At 28.3% G+C, this 21,351-nt stretch overlaps 3 protein-coding genes across 3 annotated transcripts; 2 read left to right on the top strand and 1 right to left on the bottom strand.

The window, feature by feature from the left end:
- The first annotated feature begins 2,423 nt into the window (after nucleotides 1-2,423).
- LOC126555212 (uncharacterized) lies at nucleotides 2,424-4,139 on the top strand. The gene is made up of 6 exons (XM_050210171.1): nucleotides 2,424-2,639; nucleotides 2,875-3,026; nucleotides 3,095-3,211; nucleotides 3,274-3,348; nucleotides 3,422-3,523; nucleotides 3,607-4,139. Exons 1-6 carry the CDS (start codon nucleotides 2,530-2,532, stop codon nucleotides 4,137-4,139), a joined length of 1,089 nt encoding a protein of 362 aa, XP_050066128.1. The 5' UTR covers nucleotides 2,424-2,529.
- A 3,778-nt stretch (nucleotides 4,140-7,917) lies between these two features.
- On the bottom strand, nucleotides 7,918-8,756 carry LOC114124118 (THAP domain-containing protein 2-like). Its single transcript, XM_050210170.1, has 2 exons — nucleotides 8,540-8,756; nucleotides 7,918-8,414 (listed from the first exon to the last, which is right to left on the bottom strand). The coding sequence occupies exons 1-2, from the start codon at nucleotides 8,754-8,756 to the stop codon at nucleotides 7,918-7,920; spliced, it is 714 nt and encodes a 237-aa protein (XP_050066127.1).
- A 3,961-nt stretch (nucleotides 8,757-12,717) lies between these two features.
- Nucleotides 12,718-13,552, top strand: LOC126555211 (uncharacterized). Its single transcript, XM_050210169.1, has 3 exons — nucleotides 12,718-12,822; nucleotides 12,902-13,122; nucleotides 13,211-13,552. The coding sequence occupies exons 1-3, from the start codon at nucleotides 12,723-12,725 to the stop codon at nucleotides 13,550-13,552; spliced, it is 663 nt and encodes a 220-aa protein (XP_050066126.1). The 5' UTR covers nucleotides 12,718-12,722.
- Nucleotides 13,553-21,351: the final 7,799 nt, after the last annotated feature.

The raw sequence follows: 21,351 nt of genomic DNA, 5'->3' as shown, positions 1-21,351 counted from the left end.
TTCAGCGTCGTGGACGATGTGTTGTTATTATTAATTTATTTTTTTACTTTTTTATTTTTTATTTATATTTTAATTTTTTTAATGTACAAAACATGATTATGTTTTATAAATATATATATAAGTCAACTACAAACAATTTCTTATTACCATATTGTAACGCTCTTTGAAAGTAAACATTTATGCGTGCTAAGCGCGCCACTTCATACGTTTAAGAAATACACATTAATTTTGAAAAAAATTCAATTTTTAGATTTTTCCCTTTAGTTACACTGTAAAATCTACCTGTGTGCCAAATTTCACGTTTTAGCTATACGGGAAGTGTCTTATAATTTTGATGATCAGTCAGTGAGTCAGTAACAATATTGCAAATTTTGAAATCCTGCCATTTTGAAATGGCACAATATTAAGGGCTCATTTTCTTACAGCGTACTAAGCTACTAAAGGTTAATCTGTGTTTTAAATTTCAAAAGTTTATCTTCAGAGGAAACAGAGATATATGGATTAGAAAAAAAGGGTGAATTGGTTCGTGTAAAGATACAGTGGCATTGCTGTAACTTGGCCTGACGCACTGCCGTGCGCTCAGATATGTAAAACTCATAACATTGTATACCCAGTTAAAAATATAAAGTAATCACTAATAACCTTTTTTTAAGTGTGGAAAAGTATTCATGAATACAATAAATAATTAAACGTGACATTGACTAAACAAAGATGATACTATAGAGTATCATAATCAATAGGAAATATTAAGAATTCATTTTTGCACGTTAACGGTTAACGCATTATAACAAAAATATAGGTAATGAAGGGGATTTTCATGATGCCAGGGGCTTGGGTGTAATTGTGTAAATAGGTCATGTAAATTTACGCTAAATAAAAACATACCTAGTAATATAGTGCCTATATAGACTGATTCTATGAATTGTTGTTTTTGTACAATGATTAAATATTATCTTAGGCAACGAACATAGAAGTTGAATTCAAAATACGGCATTTTTGTAAGGTGTTGTTGATCACCACATTGTTAAGCAGTATAAAGGGGGTGGCAAAATGGATAAAAGGGGGCAAAACGCCTGGTACTTGGGGCTTTGGGCGTATGATTTCAAAATAGGTCACGCAAATTCACGCCAATTATTGACGCTAAAAAAATTGCCAAAAAGTATTTTTTTGTCGTTTGGGAGGGACTGGTGAAATGGGTAAATGGGGGCAAGACGCCTGGTACTTGGGGCTTTGGGCGTACGATTTCAATATAGGTCACGCAAATTCACGCTAAATGCACGCTAATTATTAGGATGGAAAAACACCGTTAACACTTAAAATTTGGTGTAGGGGGGGCTGTAGAAACGTTTCTACAACCCCCCCCCCCTACCCTATATTCACTTTTAAAGTTGATCTGGTGCCAAACAAATTTCAAAATTAGTCACGCCAATTCAAGCTAATTGTACGCTAAATATTTAACCAAAAATTTTTTTGAAAATCGAAAAAGGGGGGGGGGTGGTGAAACGTACGTAACTGTTTCTTCAAATTAATATTGTATTTAATTTAGATTAATTATTAATAAAACTTAACTAATATCAAAAACCTTGCTTGATGATAGTGTTGTAATAAAGTCAGCGACTTACACAAGTACTGAAAGGCTGAGGATAATAGACTATAACCTACTCAAGAGCACTTTGTAAATGACTATAAGTCTATAAATATTGAATGATTATGAACCAGATTTATAGTCTGATCCAGTGGTGTGATATGTGATCACGCCATATTACACTTTGATCACAGATATTTTTATAGATTAGGTAAAGATATTATGATCACGCTATATTAAACTTTGACTACAGTTATTTTTTTATAGAATAGGTAAAACTATGATCACGCCATATTACAACGCTACCACAGTTATTTTATAGATTAGGTAAAACTATGATCACACCATATGATACCACAACCTTACAAATCTGTATATAAGTGATCAGTAGACATTGATTATAGTTAGTGTTAAATCTCAACATTGTCTATAAATTTTATGTTTCGTCGTTTCATACCGTAATATATCCGTTTGCTACAAGTCGATAACAAACCAAGTAACACAATTTGATCAGGTAAATGTTTTTTAAACAATCTGTTATATTAAAAATTAAACTTATACTGATTATCATTTTTATTTAAGGTATATTTAAAAAAAAAATATATATATATATATATATATAAAATAATATGTCATACTATACTAATGTATCTGCAGGCGAAAGCTCTTCAAATGATGATGTAAGTAGCTATACCACAGAATAGATTAAATCAGAAGGGACACTTTCAATGTAAACAAAAACGTGGCGGCCATGTTCCCGTTGGTTACTTTTATCAATTAAGTGTTATCAGGTAAAAAACTGTTATCATAGTTCATAATTTAAGGTTACTAAAAAAAAACAAGCATTTGTTACACGTTTTTTAGCACGTTTTACGTTTAAACTGCTCAGTTGTGGTTTGTGTTTTTTCGAAGAACATTGTGCTTAATATCTACATTTTGTTAAAATGTCTCGTAAAAGTGGATATTCATTCAAATGTATTATAAAATCGTGCGGGGAAATGAAAACTCAAAAAGATTCAATTAGTTTTTTTTCTTTTCCTAAAGATCCTGCTCGGTAAGTATTTTGTTTTATAATAATGTTAAGTATGAAACAAGTCAATGGTTTTTGTTAAATTTACAATATAATGTTACACAATTAAACACCTAATGTTCTTGGTCTAATAAACAATAAGACAGATCTATTAAACTGAGAAAACAAAATTAAAACAGAACTGTGTACAATATATAACTAGTACCTAGTCAATTGTGTTTTGTAGTATAAACAAGCTATTTTTTGTCACATTTTTTAGGTGTGAAATTTGGTTAGAACGCTGTCAACTGCCAGCTGACACTCTATCCCAAAAGAATGTTAAATTATGTGGAAAACATTTTGAAAAAATTATGTTTTTAAACTTCTTAGAGAACAGGTTAAAAACAGATGCTATACCTACACTATTTCCAGGTATATAAGAATTAATATGACATTCAGCAGCAATAATATTTTCAAATAGCCTTTTTTTTTATATTCAGATAATTGTGACGTGAGTACTACAGACTTGTCTAGTGAGAAAGTTAGAACCTCTACCAGTTCGAGTAATACTGTGTCTTGTGGCTCAAATACTCCACTAAACATTAGTGATGATCCTGGTAAATATATTTTTATATTTATTTTAAAATTTGTTATTATTGCTAACTTTATACATTATTAGGTTCTTCAAAATCATGTACCACAGTTGCATATGGTAACAATGAAATACTGGCTCTTCCATTACCTGGTTCACCTGGTAAGTTAATATGATTTCTATAGAGATCCATTTTTAAGAGTTATTTAGTATAATATTCTTAAATTTTGTGTAGTAGTACCTGATAGTATTGACTACGCTATTTCTCCTGGAACATCATCGTTTTCTAGTGAAAAATCTACATATTTAGATTCTCCTTCAGATTTCACAAGTTCCAGTAAGATTTAATCAAACAATTTTACTAAACTGTTTATTTACAATTTACTATGTGCTAATTAAAATTATATGAATATGATTTAGGTTCTTCAAAAGGTTGCCAAACTCTAAAATCTTGGTCTGAGAAAACACCCAGAAAAGTTTTGTTACGGCAACAATTGAAGATTGAAAAAGAAGCTCGTCTCAAAGCTGAAAAAACTATCCTGGCCTTGAGCAATCAGCTAAGTGAGTTTAATACTGTTGAAAATTTACTCTCATTGTGTGAACAACATTTATCACCCGCTGTACTAACGATTGTGAAATCTAATCTAATGTGCGAAACAAGGAACCCTCATGGATACAGGTACACAAATGATATGAAGCAATTAGCGTTAACAATCTACTTCTTAGGCCCATCTGTGTATAGATTTTTAAAAAGTATCTTAAGTCTACCTTCAGTTAGAACTTTAAGAAGAGTTACTTCAAAATATGAACTGATTCCTGGGTTAAATGATTTTTTATTTGATTTTGTAAAATTCAAAATTTCTACCTTTAAAACTGAGGCCCGAAAGGGAATTTCGAAAGGAAATATTGAAGATAACGTTTCTAACTCAATAACATTGACGGAAAATACGTAACAACATGGACCGAGGTATTTATCAAACTATACAGCAAAACAATAAGTAAGATATAATACAAATATAATTAATTATAAATAAATATGTTTTAATAATTTACGAAATTTCAGTGAAATAAAAAATCAGATGAATAATGAAATATTTAAAATATAAATTAATACATACGTATAATATGAAAATATAAATAAAATATAAAAAAATAAAATTGGTTGAATTCAAATTCAATATTTAATATATATAATTAATGTTGTAAAACACAATCAGATTAAAAAATATACGATATAAAATCAAAGTTAAAAATTATTATTTTATTTGAATATTGTTTATATCATTATAGATTAATTAAGCTGCTAGTGAATCGGTTAGTCTTAGTGAACAAATATAAAAGATATGATCGTATTTATTTATATATTTTTTTAAAAATAATAAGTTATGTGTCTATAAAATATTTATATTATTGATTATAAATAAATATGTTTTAATAATTTACAAAATTTCAGTGAAATAAAAATCAAAATGAATTATGAAATATTTAAAATAAAATGAATAAAATATAAAAAAATAAAATTGATTGAATTCAAATTCAATATTTAGTATATAATAAAAGTTAATAAATATGACTTATTAAAGTATGGCATAGTAAAACACGATCAGATTAAAAAATATATGATATAAGATCAAAGTTGAAAATTATTATTTTATTTGAATATTGTTTGTATCATTATAGATTAATTAAGCTGCTGGTGAATCTGCTAGTCTTAGTGAATAAATATAAAAGATATGATTGTTTTTTTTTTTTATATATTTTTTTAAAAAATAATAAGTTATGTGACTATAAAATATTTATATTATTGATTATTGTTTGGTCATGAGACTCCTACAATTGTAGTGGTCGGTCTCAATGACTACACCACCGAGTTAACAATAATAATAATAATAATAGAATAGCAAGACCTATAGTATGTTGAAAATAGTGGTTGGTTTGTTAGCTATTGGCCACATCAAGTACACCGTTAATTATACTATAAATTGTATGACCAAACACATACAATAATTTATTGTTTGCCAAAAAACTATATAAAATAATAAATAATAACAGTCAAAGACGTCTCTTTGAACAGTTAACAAGATACATACAAAATATAATATTACAAATAATAAAATAATAATATCAACAAGAGTGATAAACAGTAATTTAATGATAATAATATGATAATACAATATTTACTCGCCTCCGACCACGGTTAATAGATATACGGTCGAAGCCAAACACTGCTATCCAATCAAAAACGATTATTGATAAATGACGTCACACTAGACCCGAATTTTCATGGCCGTATAGACCGTATAGTATTATACAACGGTCAACGACTATTCAAATTTCGTAATTCGTTAACATTTTTTCAACATGATTACGAACCATTACTAATTAGTAAAACAGACCACTAAAACTATTATTATATCGTTCTACTAGCCTATACATTTAACTTTATGAATTTATGATGAACGTTTTACAATTTTATTTTCCTGAAATGCTTCTTAAATCTTAATAAATATTTTTTTTTGTTTTCTAAACATTTTATAAATACAATTAGTTACATTTAAATTGTTTGTAGAGTGGAGATAATAAGTCAATTAAAATAAATACAAATGCAATAAAATATACAATATTTATTTACACACGTAAACAATACCATTTGAATTTTTTTTTCATTCTGTCTTTAATTATTAGTTTACAAGGGTGTCATTATTTTCTTTTATAAACAAATTGAACACAAATATTAATCATAAATTATAAATATAAACTTACTGATTTTTTAATATAGTCATTATTCATTTCTACAAATATAACTGAAAATTAGAATACCTAATTACACAAAAAAAATAATAAAAATTAACAAATAGAACTAAATAGTTTTTTTTTATAAATTATTATCTCATAGAATTTATGTTATAATTTTTTTCATTTTTTTTTATAGATTTCCTATCTGATGTTAAAGATCTTTTACGTTTTAACTGCTCTGTCATAAGATCATAATTCAATTATTTAATTCGAATGTACTTTCTTTGGAGGACAAATGCTTTTATTAAATCTTCTGGCATATCACAACATTTTTTCTTGATCAAATTAGATAATCTTTTAACAATATTTGAGTTTGGGTCAACTTTTTCTTTGTGAAACTTTTTAAAAATGTTTTCAAACTGTTTAGCTTGCATAACCCAATAATCAGTTGGCTCAGTTAAACCTCCAAATGATAAATGATGAACCCAACTAGGCATACTATATGAATGTTCAATTTTTTTATCTTTAGTATAGCTTCCCAAATGTGGATATTTGTTTTTAAATTTTCTGGCAAGCCAGCCGCATAGATATATAAAGCCATCTTCTTCATTTGTTGTTTGTAGGTTTTTTTGGGCAGATTCATCTCCTGATGATAAACTGTTATCAGATAATTCTCCATTATTTTTGTCATTATTTAAATCAATTTTAACATCTGCAGTTGCCATAACATTGGTAACTAAGTATTCTTCTGAACTAGATTGGTAATTTTGTGTTTCAATGTTCTGTTTGGCCTGCACTACTCCTGGATTCTTACCAAGCACAATTATTCTGATCCTATATAAAGCATTTAAGGGTGTTGGGTGATCATTTAGTCCTCCGCGACCCCTAATTAAAGAAAAAAAACTTTCAAGACTATCTTGATTTAGTCTGTTAGTCAGTATGTAAGATATATTATATTTTTTATTCAAATGTTTGAAAAGTTCTTGAGTTGATTTAATTGAAATTAAAATTCCTTTTTGAAATGTTTGCAGTACGTTTTTACCTTGGCATCTCATTGAATTTATTAACTTGTATACTTTTTCTAAACAATTATTCTGGTCTTCTAAATTTAAACCATATGGCTTTTTAGTGCACAACGTTTCAGATGGCGTATAAGACTTCATTATATCAAACTTATTACTTATAGTTTCAATGAATTGTCCAGTATTTTCTGATAATACCTTATCTGGACCAGGTTTATAATGGATTAAAGCTGTGGCAACACTATGTGAGAGTAACTGTGCTGCTAAGCCAACATTTTGTCTTTCAGACTTTATACAGTCTAAATGTTTTTGTGTTAGCTTGTGACAAACTGAAATTTCAGTCCGAGTAACTTTTAGTAACTCTTTTAATGGTCCTGAATTTATTCTAGAACCGTCAGAAAGAATGAATCCGGTATCTAACATCCAGTTCCGAATAAGTTTAAGAAGGTGTGGAGCATCAGCTAAGAAATAGATTTTTTCTTTTGTTATAGGATGAAAAAAAAATGTTTTGTCTATAGTTATATCCAACTTTTTCCATAATCCTACGTTACTACCACCACAATCTGATACACAAGCTACTACAGTATATGCATTTTCATACAAAATGGATATAGCTTCATTCAGAATTTCTGGCGTAACTTGTTGATCGAAGTTCACATAAATTGGTTGCTTCCAGCTTTTAAAAATGCCTCTCACCATGATAACTTGCATTTGGCTGTGTGGTCCTATGACTTGATTATTTTTTTGTCGTATTCGTAAGCTGATAATATTTTCATTTCGTCGAATTGTATAACACACAATTTTTCAATATCATTTAAATTTAACGCCGCTATTTTCATGATTCTTATGACATAATTTAGAAAACCTTGACGAAAACTTAATCTAGATGCCCATTTCACTAAAGTTGAAACATGTGGTAGTGGATACTTCAATGTGTTTCTAAGATAAATGTAGCATCTTTTACTAAGATATCTTATCGTAAAAGCTCTTGAAATGTCTTCTGTTCCCCATACAACTTTTTTTTTCTTTTAGTTATTAATTGTAACTGGGTATCACTAAATACTGTGTTTAAAGATTCCTTTAAGCATTGAGTTTGTAAAACACACTCTCCAAATGTTTTGCTAAGTGTATTGACATTTTTGTTCAGTGTAAGTACACGGTATTTTTGAACTCTTTTGAATTGTAATAAATGTTTATACTTTGTTTTTAATTTTGTGTGCTCGTTGAGTAATTTTTGGTACTTTTCTTCAATAGATTCGTCAATCAAAGCTGGTGACACGCCATATAATTTGTCTTGATCTTCATGTGTTAAATCATCATCACCTTGTGCATTATCATTATTTTCAGTTGGATGTATTAAGTTTTTAACAATAGTTGCATTATGACGTTTATTAGCTCGTACTTGTCTGGATGTTAAGTCAGTTGATATATTTGATAAAGAATTCTCTTTCAGGTTCTGTGTTGGAACAGCTAAAAAAATAATACAATTATTAGGTATACCCAGGTTAATAATTTTAAATTAATAATAATGTAGTTAATTAATTAGGTACCTGATGTTTTCAATTTTTTTTTTGTTTTGATGTTCATTAATTGACTTCTTAAATCTACTTCAAATTGATCTTCTAAAAGATGAACACTACAAATTGTGCTGGTCTTAGGATTCCATTCATCCTTTTTTCGGCAAGCATTTATCCAAGTATTATATAATTTTGGATCTTTTGGAAATGTATGGTATGAAATATTTAAATTTTTTTTCTTGGTTGCTTGTAAACTATTTTGGCATATTGCGACAGCACATCTAGTTCCTGGCATCTATTTAAAAATATTGGTATTTAATAAATTGTTACTTTTTTGGTGTATCCAGTATTAATGTCCATTTACAAGTTAATGATATTTTTTAACTCAGTTAAGTTAAGTTAAACTAAATAAAATGTTCCAAAATGCTATTCAGTTTAAACGACATAGGTACCTACTAATATACTATACAACACCACCTAAAGTGGGTCACAGGGTTAAAAAACCTACCGAATTCGTGGTCTAATGTAAAATTGTAAACGTACCTTAAAGTGTGTAGTCAAATGTGAAATTTGAATGTGAACATTGAATATTGTCAAATTTGTGTTTAGCGAGTAGCGACTGATAAAATATAAAGACGGCAGTACGATAGTACGCACCGCCAGACAAGGTCTATTCTGACGTCACGGTACTTGAAACCACGCCCCCTACACAATGCATGCTTCGACCGTATATCTATTAACCGTGGCCTCCGACGACCGTGTTGGATGGACTGGACTGGTGACGACTTGACGTTTTTATATGAGAGATAAGTGACGACAGCAGTATGACCCCTTCGAAGATGTTATCACGATTAGGTTATCACGGCAATCACGTATTCACGTATCGTGCAGCTTATATAACCCCACGTCAACAACCGTTATTTAATGACTTATATAATTTATACTATAAAGCATTAAACGAAGCACGTTCTGCAGCGATTTAGCAAACACGCGGCACAGCGTTGAACACGACAATAGAACGTGGATTTGGCGACACTACGACACATTCGGACAAGGAGACCGTGAGCAAGCGGTGACAGCGTGACGGCGATCCGTAAATCGGTCAGACACCCGAGAAACAACAGGCCGTAACGGTGGCAAAGGTCGCTGGACAACTGAACTGGTCAGGTGTCTTGACCGCCGTGTACGTACGTTATCATTGACAATACACTAGCAGGCGGAGGGGACGACACGGCCAGTTCGCAAATATATCAGCTGGACTTTGATCTCGGTGCGCGAACAATTATAAAAAAATATGTTTTAATATTTTACAAAATTTCAGTGAAATAAAAATCAGATGAATAATGAAATATTTAATATCAAATAAATTCATATTACGCATAAATAAAAAAAATAAATCAATAAAATATATAAAGTACATTCAATAATCTAAATTTTATATAAAATAAAAAATTATGAAATCAGTATTTTATTTTTATTAAAATATATTTTAGTGACATAGATAAAAATAATACTATGATACAATTAATTGATGTTGTTTAGTTACAGGCAAAAACCAAAAAATAAAATAATTTTAATTGATTTTGAATTCAGCAACTATCAACGTACAGATTTAAAACATATTTCTGCAGCTATATCACAGACTCACGTAAAATCTGAAATTATTCGTCTACGAGGTCGACCTTTAATAATATCACCTGATGGAAGAATAAGATTAATGAATAATTATTCATATATAAAAACTAGAGATTTGTTACTAAAAATTTTTGAAAAGAAACCAGATCAGCTTCAAGTTATATTAAACGAATTACATTTAGCTATGAAATCAAAAACGTCGAACCTAACTACAAGCTTTTTAAAAAACTATCTTGATTTTAATAATCAAAATGCAATTATTTTACTATGGAATGGTAATTCAGATAAAAATATTTTACAAAGATTAGATTTTAATACAAATATAATGTTGAATATGACTGCATACGATACTGATAATAATAGAGTAGGTATTTTATTTAAAATTAATTAATTTTAAAAGTAATGAAATTATATTAAACCATAAATTAGGTTATATAATTAAAAATGGTAGATTTTTATCGTTGAAGGAAACTCATTATTCAATTTGTAATCAAAACCATGATATAACTTATATACACGACGCAGTTAGTGATGTAAAATTAACGAAATGTATTTTCAACTATTTATGTATAAAAAACAATTATCAGTTTATATTAAGTAAAATAATAAAATAATATAAGTTCTTACATTATACTAATATTGAAAAATTAACCTTATCCGTTAAAAATAATTACAATCGATTTTGATTTTAACAAATATTAACATGTCGATTTAAAACTTAATTTCTACAGCTATATCGCAGACTTACATTAAATCTAAAATTAAACGACATTGAGAACGACCTTTCATAATATCACTTGATGGATGAATAAGATTAATGATATAATATATATATATATATATAAACCAGAGATTTGATACTAAAAAATTTTGAAAAAAAACCAGATCAGCTTAAAGTTATAGCCTACTAAGTTAATTATTTATGTATAAAAAAGCAATATTATCAGTTCATATTAAATAAAATAATAAAATTATATTGACTTATCTTTAATAACAATAGATCGTAAATAATAACACAGTAATATTTTAAAAATTAACCTCGATCGTTCAATGGTCAACGCTATTGATTGTAATAATAATAAATAATGACTTAATAAGCATAAATGGTTAATACGTTTTTTTTTTTATTTAGTAATAATAATTTATTTATTGTTATTTAATGGTAAATTTTATATTATTATTATTATTATAATTATTATTTATTTATTTTTAATTACAGTAAAATACAACGAAATGTAATATCAAAAAGAACACGCATGAACGTAATTGGAAGCGGACTTATTCAATTAAATCGGTTTAAAAAATGTTCAAAAACGTTTGTTTTAAAAAACGATTATAATTTCATAGACTTTAATCAATTTGTTGACTACGGTTTTGAAATGATTGTTTGTAAATTTAAAAAAAATGACACAACAAACTAGTATTAAATTTAACTTATATCTGGACTGTGTTTATGTACATGTGTTAACACAGGAATACCGAGATATTTCGGAACAATTGCAGTTTAGCTACCATGGGATTTTTTCAAATTTTTTTTTCGAAACCTAGGTAAATCGACGTTTTAAAAATGATGGTGCCAAAAAAAATTTGCGCAAACACTTAGTTTTTGAGTTATAGCCGTTTGAAATTCGATGATTACCGATTTTTGAATTTTGAATTTTGAATTTTTTTTGGTACTTATGTATAATGACGTTTTAAAAATGATAGTGCTAATAAAAATTTGCATCGGATTCGCTCGGACAATTAAAAACGAAAGTACAGAGATGCGGTGCTAGCGGCACTCGTCGCTACGCTCCTCGGCGCCGTCGCTCCGCTCCGCAAATCGAAAATATCCCCCGACTTGCTGTGCAACACCTCCCCAAGTGGGTCACAGGGTTAAAAAAATTGCATTTTTGTTGCACCGAGTCACCGAGCGGGGTCACTCGCTCGCTGCGCTCGCTCGGACAATTAAAAACGAAAATATCCCCCAATTTGCTATGCAACACCACCCTAAGTCAGCCACAGGGTTAAAGAAATTGAATTTTTGAATTATTTTGAATTTGTTTTTTGCCAATTACAGGACCATTTATTTTATATTATTTAATATATAAATATCTTTTTAATAAATATTCCCAGTTATACGTAATCACCAGGCGGATAACATTTTATGTCTGTAAAAGTACTTTAAAAGACATTAAGATAGAAATTGTAGGTCATAAACTCGTATCTATCAACCTATCTAATGTTTCGGTTGAGCTTGAAATCACCGTAATCGGCAGTATGCGATCGGCATTATTTGTGAAACATGTCATCTCTTAATCTCTTAAATATTTTTCAACTTTTCTCGTGCAAAACAAACGGGCCCGTTAGTATCGAAGTACTGGAAAAACTTCAAGAATGGAATTTAATTTGCAAAAATGATACACTCAAGTGTAACGAAGGGCATTTTCTCCGTTTGTGTCCCATGGCTAGTGCTATCGATGGATTTGTATGGCGATGCCGAGAAAAAAAAAAACAAAAGGTCTTCGAGATTCGAATTTTTTCAATCAATTCGCAAACACACTTTTTTTTTAAATCTCATCTGTCCCTTTTTCAAATTGTGTCTTTTTCTTATTTGTGGCTTAAAAATTGTTCGCTGAGTTTTATAATGGAGCAAATATCTATTTCGGAAAATACTGCAGTCGATTGGGCAGCTTTTCACAGACAAGTCGTTTTTGACTGTATGGTTATACGTCATGAGAAGATTGGTGAGTTTGTAAAATGAAAATTAAAATGATAATAATATGTAATTTAATATTGTATAATTTGTGGATTTGTATTTATAAGGTGGAATAGGCAAAACAGTGGAAATAGACGAGTCGAAATTTGGTCGACGTAAATACCATCGTGGCCATCGAGTAGAAGGCCAATGGATTTTTGGAGGAATTGAGCGGGAATCTGGGCTATGTTTTCTTGTTCCTGTTGAACGTCGTGACAAGGGCACATTGTTGTCATTAATTAAAGACTGGATATTGCCGGACAAGTGTATAATTAGTGATTGTTGGAAGGTACAATTAAATTAAACCTATACAAACAAATGAAAATTAGAAACTAAAAACAAATAAATTTTTCATTTCTTTTTTGCTAACATCTTAGGCTTATGATTGTTTAGAAGAGGAAGGTTTCCGACACCTGACAGTGAATCACTCTATTCAATTTGTCAATCCAGATACCGGCGCACATACCAACAATGTTGAAGGCATGTGGCGCCATACTAAAGCATCACTGTCACAGTACTGCCGCAAAAAAAAATATTACAGTGGTTACATGGCTAAATTTATGTTTCTTAAGCGTTGTTGTTACCAAAAATTGGACGTACTGACGGAATTTTTTAAGTACGCTGGTCAACTTTACGACCCGCACTTGCTGAATGACCACCCTAATTACGAGGACAATTATGAGTCTGATGAGAGTAGCATTGATACAGACGATGAATAAAACTACCTAATTGTTAAATATGTAAAAAAAAATAATAAAAACAGTTTATATAATTATATTATGCATTTTAAAAGTTTCAAAATTCAAAATTCAAAAATCGATAATTATTGAATTTCCAACGGCTATAACTCAAAAACTAAGTGTTTGCGCAAATTTTTTTTGGCACCATCATTTTTAAAACGTCGATTTACCTAGGTTTTGAAGAAAAAAATTTGAAAAAATCCCATGGTAGCTAAACTGCAATTATACCGATATTTCATTTAAAACAGTGAATGTGTTGGCATATACAAATTCAAATTTCGAAAATTTATTAAAAAAAATGTTTGATAAAATTAACAAAGAGGAAAGTAATTTTGTAACTAAAGGAAGTGGTTGGAGTTTATATTCAATTGATGCATTACAATTAAGAATCAATATTGTAAACCCTTTAACCGGATCTTCTTATGTAATTTCACCAGAATGTATAAGGAATAAGAAAGCTGTTATAAATGTAAAAAATAATGATAACAAATGTTTCAAATTTGCAATTTTAACAAAATATAATACTCGTTCAGATAAAACTAAATTTAGTAATCAATATTTTAAAATACTTGAAAAAAAAAGTAGATTAAATTTTCATTGTATCGATTTTCCGACACCAGTTAATCAAATTAAATCATTTGAACGTTTAAATAATGTATCAGTTAATGTTTTTAGTTTAGATAATAAAAATGTTGTTTTCCCATTATATATGAATAATGTGGAAAGTAAAAACCATTTCGATCTGCTTTTAATTAATAATGGTATAACGTCACATTATTGTTTTATTAATGATTTTTGTAGACTTATTCGTAATCAAAAGACGAAACATAAATCTAAATTAATTATATGTAAAAGATGTTTTACAGTTTTTAGTAATATTCCTTGTAAATTCAAACTATGGGGTATTGATGGGTTAACATAAAAAAATTTGTGGAAAACATAAACTTGGAAGACCTGTAATGTTTGATAACGGTGATGACGATACTATTTATTTTAAAAATGTTAAAAGATCTCAACGAATACCTATAGTAATTTATTCTGATTTCGAATGTTATTTAAAACCTATAATAAACAACCAAGACATTAAAACTAAGACATTGATAGTAGTATACATTTGTATGTTATGCGCACTTTTGACTGCGGAGATTGCAAATTTTTAAGGGGGATTTTTCCCCTCAAACTTTTTTTTTCTCCGCTCTACCAGACTGCGGTGATTTTAAAATTTTTAGGTGGATTTTCCCCCTCAAACTTTTTTTTTCTCCGCTGTACCAGTAAAAAAACACTGATTTTCAAAAACCATAATGTATGTTCTGCGCACTTTTGACTGCGGAGATTGTAAAATTTTAAGGGGGATTTTCCCCCTCAAACTTTTTTTTTCTCCGCTGTACTAGTAAAAAACACTGATTTAAAAAAATTTAAAACCAATTATTTTTTCCCCTGTTACACATAAAGTTTAAACAGTGTATACACTATTTATTTCCCGTGTAACACAGACGGAGTATTCCGCTACAACCAATAAATTTTTTTCTATGTTACACATAAAGTTTAAGCAGTGTATATACACACTTCATAATTATATTTTTTAGTCATGTTTTTTTTTAAAAAATAAAAAATAATACGTTTTGGTTCAAAATAAAAAATATATATTTATATGTATTGTCTCATTATTCTAAATTAATTTTAAATTGATTAAACTAGTTTTCTTACTTCCCTAGTAAAAGGTACATATTCTACAATGCGATCATGAATTAATAAACAATAAGCAGTTACACCTGAAAGAGATTCTGATGCTTCAATTTCTAATTGAACATCTACTGATGAAGCTGTAGCTGAATCATTCTGTTTTGACGTATCGATAACAATAATTGGAGCTTGCGTTAGAAATGTAGATGGGCTTAATATCGGGTTCCGAATACTTTTTCACTTTCTGGCATTCTGCTTTAATTTATAACCTAAAGCCTTTATAATTGTTTTATTTTTCGTTGTTATTTTTTTTACTTTATTCGATGTTACCGGTAACGCTTTAGTTATATGACTAGCAAGATTTATCTTTTGTAATGGGCTTATATTAAATTTTAATCCCATCTTAAGATCCGTAACGTTTAATATGTAGATTGATTACTAATTTTTCACCTAAATTGTTTATCGGATTATGATCTTGATCAACTAATTGTATAGTTATTAAATCGATATTTGTTTTATTTAATTTATAATATATTAGGTTAGTTGGAGATTGAATCAGCTTCGCCCCTATGTTCTCAGTAGGAGAAAACTCATAAATTGAATGACTTGGCATGTGGTTGTTGAATGAACCTTGAGCTATATTGCACATTACTTTTATTGAATTAACATTGTTTAAATTTACCACTTTCTTTGAACGATGACCATCAATGTTTTGCAAGTGTGGTTCATAATTTGTTTTTTCAAATCCTAATAAAGGTCCTATACTGTTTGCTACGTTAAAACGTATTGTTGCATTACTGAATATGGTTGTCTTAAAATCTACTTGATCAATCCCGATATCAAAAGTTATTTTCTCTGTTAGTTGTATTCCAATGTATTCGTTAACATTATGAAAGTCATCTATTTGCGTTAAAATTTGATTTTTAATATCCTTAATACCGTAACACCCTTTTTTCAGTGTGATAAAACAGGTTGGAAATTTATTATTATTTAGTAAACGATCGGGGTTTTCTAAATGTATTTCAAACTGGTTATTAGTTTCATTTATGTTTGGAAATGTATTATATATTTGTAAATTTAACAAAGCAATTTTCGAGTCATCGTACACATCAATTGCTGGAAAATAATGTACAGATAATGTAGTTGTATTACCAGTTAAACTTAATGTAATTGATTCATACATTGTAAAAATTCAAGACATAAATGTCCACAATTAAATGAATTAAAATCTTGATAATTTGAATAGTTATATATAATCGTGTTTCCTTTGAAATAGTTTTGTAATTCAATTGGTGGAGGTAAATCACCGAAGCTATCAAAATATACAACCTTATCTTTAATTTTGTAAAACGCTACCCAATGACTTCCATCACCTGAAGATACGTCTAAGTTTAATATACCACATTCAATTGTTCGTGGTTTTTTAGGTAAGTCATCTCATGAAAAGACTCCTCAGAAATGATTGATATTAAACTTTGCAATGTATTTTATAATGTCTCTAGATGTGAATGGTCTGTCAGGTAACGTTTTGATCAGTTTTTTTTCCTTGATCCATTATTGATTAAATTCAATCCGCTACCTTTCTTTTTTTTCGAATTTTGAATTGCATTATAAACACTAGCACTCCCAGACATTAAACTACCGAGAGCTGATAACCCTGCAAAAATAGGAATTAGAGGAATCGCACCTCCTGTCTGACCTGGTGTTAAAATCAATCTTTTACCATTAGGATTTTTCTTAACCTTTCCTTTTTTTGCAGCTAGTGTTCTCTTTTTTATTTTTTTATTACTTTTATGTTTACCTTTATAACTCATACCTATTTTCTGTTTAACCTTCATCATACTTTATTTCAGTATTTATAAAGAAGTTTATAAAACCTTCACCAGTCTTATCTGATTTCTACTTACAGGTTGTGCACACTATCTTTCACTGGTTATAAATTTAAAAGATCCAGAGTATTTATAAGAAAAAAAAATGGATTTGATTGAACAGAAAGATAAATTAGATATTTCGAACGTTGATACTCAAATAATAAAAAAAACGTCAAGACATGGACCGTTATTACCTGATACTATACGTGCTATTATAGTCGGTCCTAGTGGTTCAGGTAAAACAAATATAATGTATAATCTAATCACTCATGAAAACGGAATAAGATTTGAAAATATTTATTTATACTCAAAAACTTCTAATCAAGAAAAATATGTTTTATTAAAAAAATAATAGATGATATAAAAGGTGCTAACATTTTTATATTTTCAGACGCTGATAAAGTTATAAAACCGAATTTAACTAAAAAGAATTTGTAATAATTTTCGATGATGTTTTATGTGGTCCGCAGTCGATAATAAGAGAATATTTCGGAATGTGTAGACATTCAGGTGCTAGCTCTGTATTCTATTTAGCACAAACATATTCTAAAATTCCGAAGCAACTGGTAAGAGATAATTCAAATTTATTAATAATTCTAAAACAGGATGATACAAATTTAAAACATATATTCAATGATCATTCATCAGCAGATATGGATTTCTCAGAATTTCGGAAAATTTCTCATTTCTGCTGGAATCATAGTGATTACGGATTTATGGTTATTGATAAAACACGTGAAATGAATGAAGGTAGATATAGATGTGGTTTTCATACTTTTATTAAAAAAATAAGTATATAAATATAGTTGTAATATAGACAAAATCTACATAGTATTATCTTTAGTTGAAGGAAACAGATATATTAAGTTCATTATTTTCAATGAATAAAGATAAAGTTTTGTTAAAAAATTTGATATTATCAAAAAAAAATATCAAACATAAAATAATGAACATGAAGCGTGGTGTTATAGATTCTGATAACTATTTTCGCGAAACATTTATACCTTTACTCAAACCATTGACTTCAATTCCAGAAAAAAACACTTCATTTATTTCTGACACTACTAAAAAAAAAAATACCTTGATCACTAGTGATGGAGATAGCGAAAACGACTCAAATTCATCGTTCGATAATTTTTTAATTTCTAATCCTAAATTACAGCGGTATGATAAATCGTATGGCATGCATTATGATTCGGTTAATGATCAACTTAAAATATCAGATATTCCTGTCACTTTTGATCATGGTAACTTACGCTTGCTTGATAATTACTACCCTTGGACTAAAGGACTTTGGTCTTTATTATGTGAGAAAGTACCAAAAAATATGACGATAGAAGATATGGAATCATATTTTAATATTCTAAAAACAAGTAAAGTTTATTTAAAGGCAGACGGGAAACCTAAAACCTCAAGATATTTCAAATGGATGAACGTTGTAAAACCTCTATATGATCGAATGAAAATTGATGAAAAACAATTAAATGAGGAAGTATTGAAAATAAATAACACAAAAGTTAAAACTCCTTCTCAATTAAAATTAAAAGAATTTGATAACTTTTTATCTAGCTCAGGCGCAAAACGAAGAAACATATTAATGATACAGCCATGTCAAATGAACCATTTGATTTTTCTTCTTCAGTGATTAATTCTAAATTTGAAGAACCTCCAACTGATCAGCTATTTAACTTTAGTTTATCACCGTCAGTTAAGAAAGGATCTGGTTTATATAAAGATGTAATACCTCATACACAATTAGTGTATTATGATGATCCAATGAATTAGTTGTTAGATTAAATCTTTTAACATCGTCCCAAAATGCTGGTAATACTGGTGTAAATAATGAAATCATATCTATTATAGAAAAATTACGTGAGAGGAATATTATAGTTTAATGTCTACATTAGAGGGTTTAGCTAATGAGCTACATCGACCTGCAAGAAAAGTATTTCCAAGACGTAGTATAATAACACGATTTAAAGATGACCTTTGGCAAGCTGATTTAATGGATATGCAATCTCATTCTAAACAAAATCTTGGTTTTAAGTATATTTTAGTTGTTATAGATACATACACGAAATATGTATGGGTAGAATCATTGAAAAATAAAACAGGAAAAGAATGTACAAAAGGTATGTTTAATATATTAAAACAAGCTAATCCAAAATTATTACAAACAGATAATGGTACAGAATTTTATAATAATCAATTTCAACAGTTAATGAAAAAAAATAAAATTAGACATTATAGTACGTATAGCGTTATCAAGTGTTCAATTGGAGAACGTGTTATACAAACTCTAAAAAATAATATATACAAAACTTTTACTGCAACAGGTACATGGAATTGGTATAACAAAATATCAAAAATTATTTATAATTATAATCATACAAAACATAGATCAATTAAATGTACACCATATGAAGCTAGAATAAATACAAGTAAAATCAAATCAAATATACAAACAAATAAAACATTATATAAACCAAAATTTAAAATTAATGATAAAGTAAGAATATCAAAATAAAAGCATATATTTAGTAAAGGATATACACCAAATTGGACAACAGAAATTTTCACAGTTTCAAAAGTTTTACATACAGAACCAATAACTTATCAGCTAAAGGATGGATCAAACAATATAATTCTAGGTGGTTTTTATGAGCAAGAAATTAAATTGACTGATTTTCCGAACACATTTCTAATTGAACGTATTATAAAAAAAGTTAAAGATAAAATGCTTGTTAAATGGATGGGTTTTGATTCCAGTCATAATTCATGGATATTATCGAAAGATATTATTAAATAATTTTTTTTTATATATATTTTACCTTTTTATAAAAAATAATAAAAAACAGTATTAAATTAAATTATTTTAGTTATTCATATAATGTTTTCCTTTCACTTTGAACGATATCTACTGATGATAATAATTTAAATTTTAGAAATAATTATTATCACTAGATAGCGTGGAAAAAACACCTACTGATGATAATAATTTAATTTAGAAATAATTATTATCACTAGATAGCGTGGAAAAAACACCTACTGATGATAATAATTTAATTTAGAAATAATTATTATCACTAGATAGCGTGGAAAAAACACCTACTGATGATAATAATTTAAATTTTTTAGAAATACTTAATATCGATTTTCTTAAACATAGTGAATATTAGAATAATTATTTTTTTAATTTATAATGTTCGTATGCTAGTGAATTAATCCCATCGTTTGTTATAAAACGTTTATCATCGTTACCACTTAGTACAAGCTTATTCATTGTTTTAGAATGAACAATATGTTTATTCGATTGAATAAAATTCATGTTTCTACAAGTTTGTTTATTATCAAGAGAGATATGGTTTATGTACGCATTTAATACTTCTATATAATTTTTAAAATACATATGTTGATTAATTACATATTTTTTTACACCTTTAGCTTTTTTAACCTCGTCGTTGTTTTCAGTCTTGTAAGCATATAATTTCGGTCTTAATGAAACAAATTCTTTTAAAATTTTTCCTCCCATTTCATCTTTAAAACAACCAGGTTGATTTTTATGATTTTCGCTAAAACAATAATGATCTTTTGGATAGTTTGATGTATCAAAATACGGAAATAAATCATATCTAATATCATCAAAAAAATTAAATGTTCGAATATTATATACCAAAGAATCTGTATCCGAGTACAATAATCGTATTTTATTATTATATTTATTTTTCATTACATTATAATGAAAATCATACATAAATGTTTTCGAGACATCTAAAATTGCAGACCCTACATAAATTGCTTTATCGAATTTGATAGTTTCCTTATGTTGGTGAATAGCCATAAGATTTTCAGAGTATATAGTTCTATCTTTAAAAGTATTTTTCATCATCAATTTATTTGCTTGTTTATCTGATGTAACCAGTTTTAAAGAAACTCTAGTTCGAACATTCTCCATACATTTACCAAAAACGCTATTAATTAATAATTTCCAAAAATCTTTTTCAAATCTATTTTTAGCTTCTCTCCTCATTCTCGTACATAGTTCGATATATGAGGCCATCCATTTACTCTGTGAAAATTTGATTGCTCGATGAATTTTTACTAATTTAAGACCATTAGCAATCGCTTGTTTTAAATTTTTATGGTGTAATATATATTTTTTTTTTGATGATAAAGTAGTTAATAATTTTTTAACTTTTGAATTTGGAGGACATTCGTTTAAAG

Source organism: Aphis gossypii, unplaced genomic scaffold, assembly GCF_020184175.1.
Source record: "Aphis gossypii isolate Hap1 unplaced genomic scaffold, ASM2018417v2 Contig00750, whole genome shotgun sequence".
In the NCBI taxonomy this organism is placed as follows: Eukaryota; Metazoa; Arthropoda; class Insecta; order Hemiptera; family Aphididae; genus Aphis; species Aphis gossypii.
Note: the sequence above shows the minus strand (reverse complement) of the source record. Positions and strands in the feature narration are given on the sequence as shown.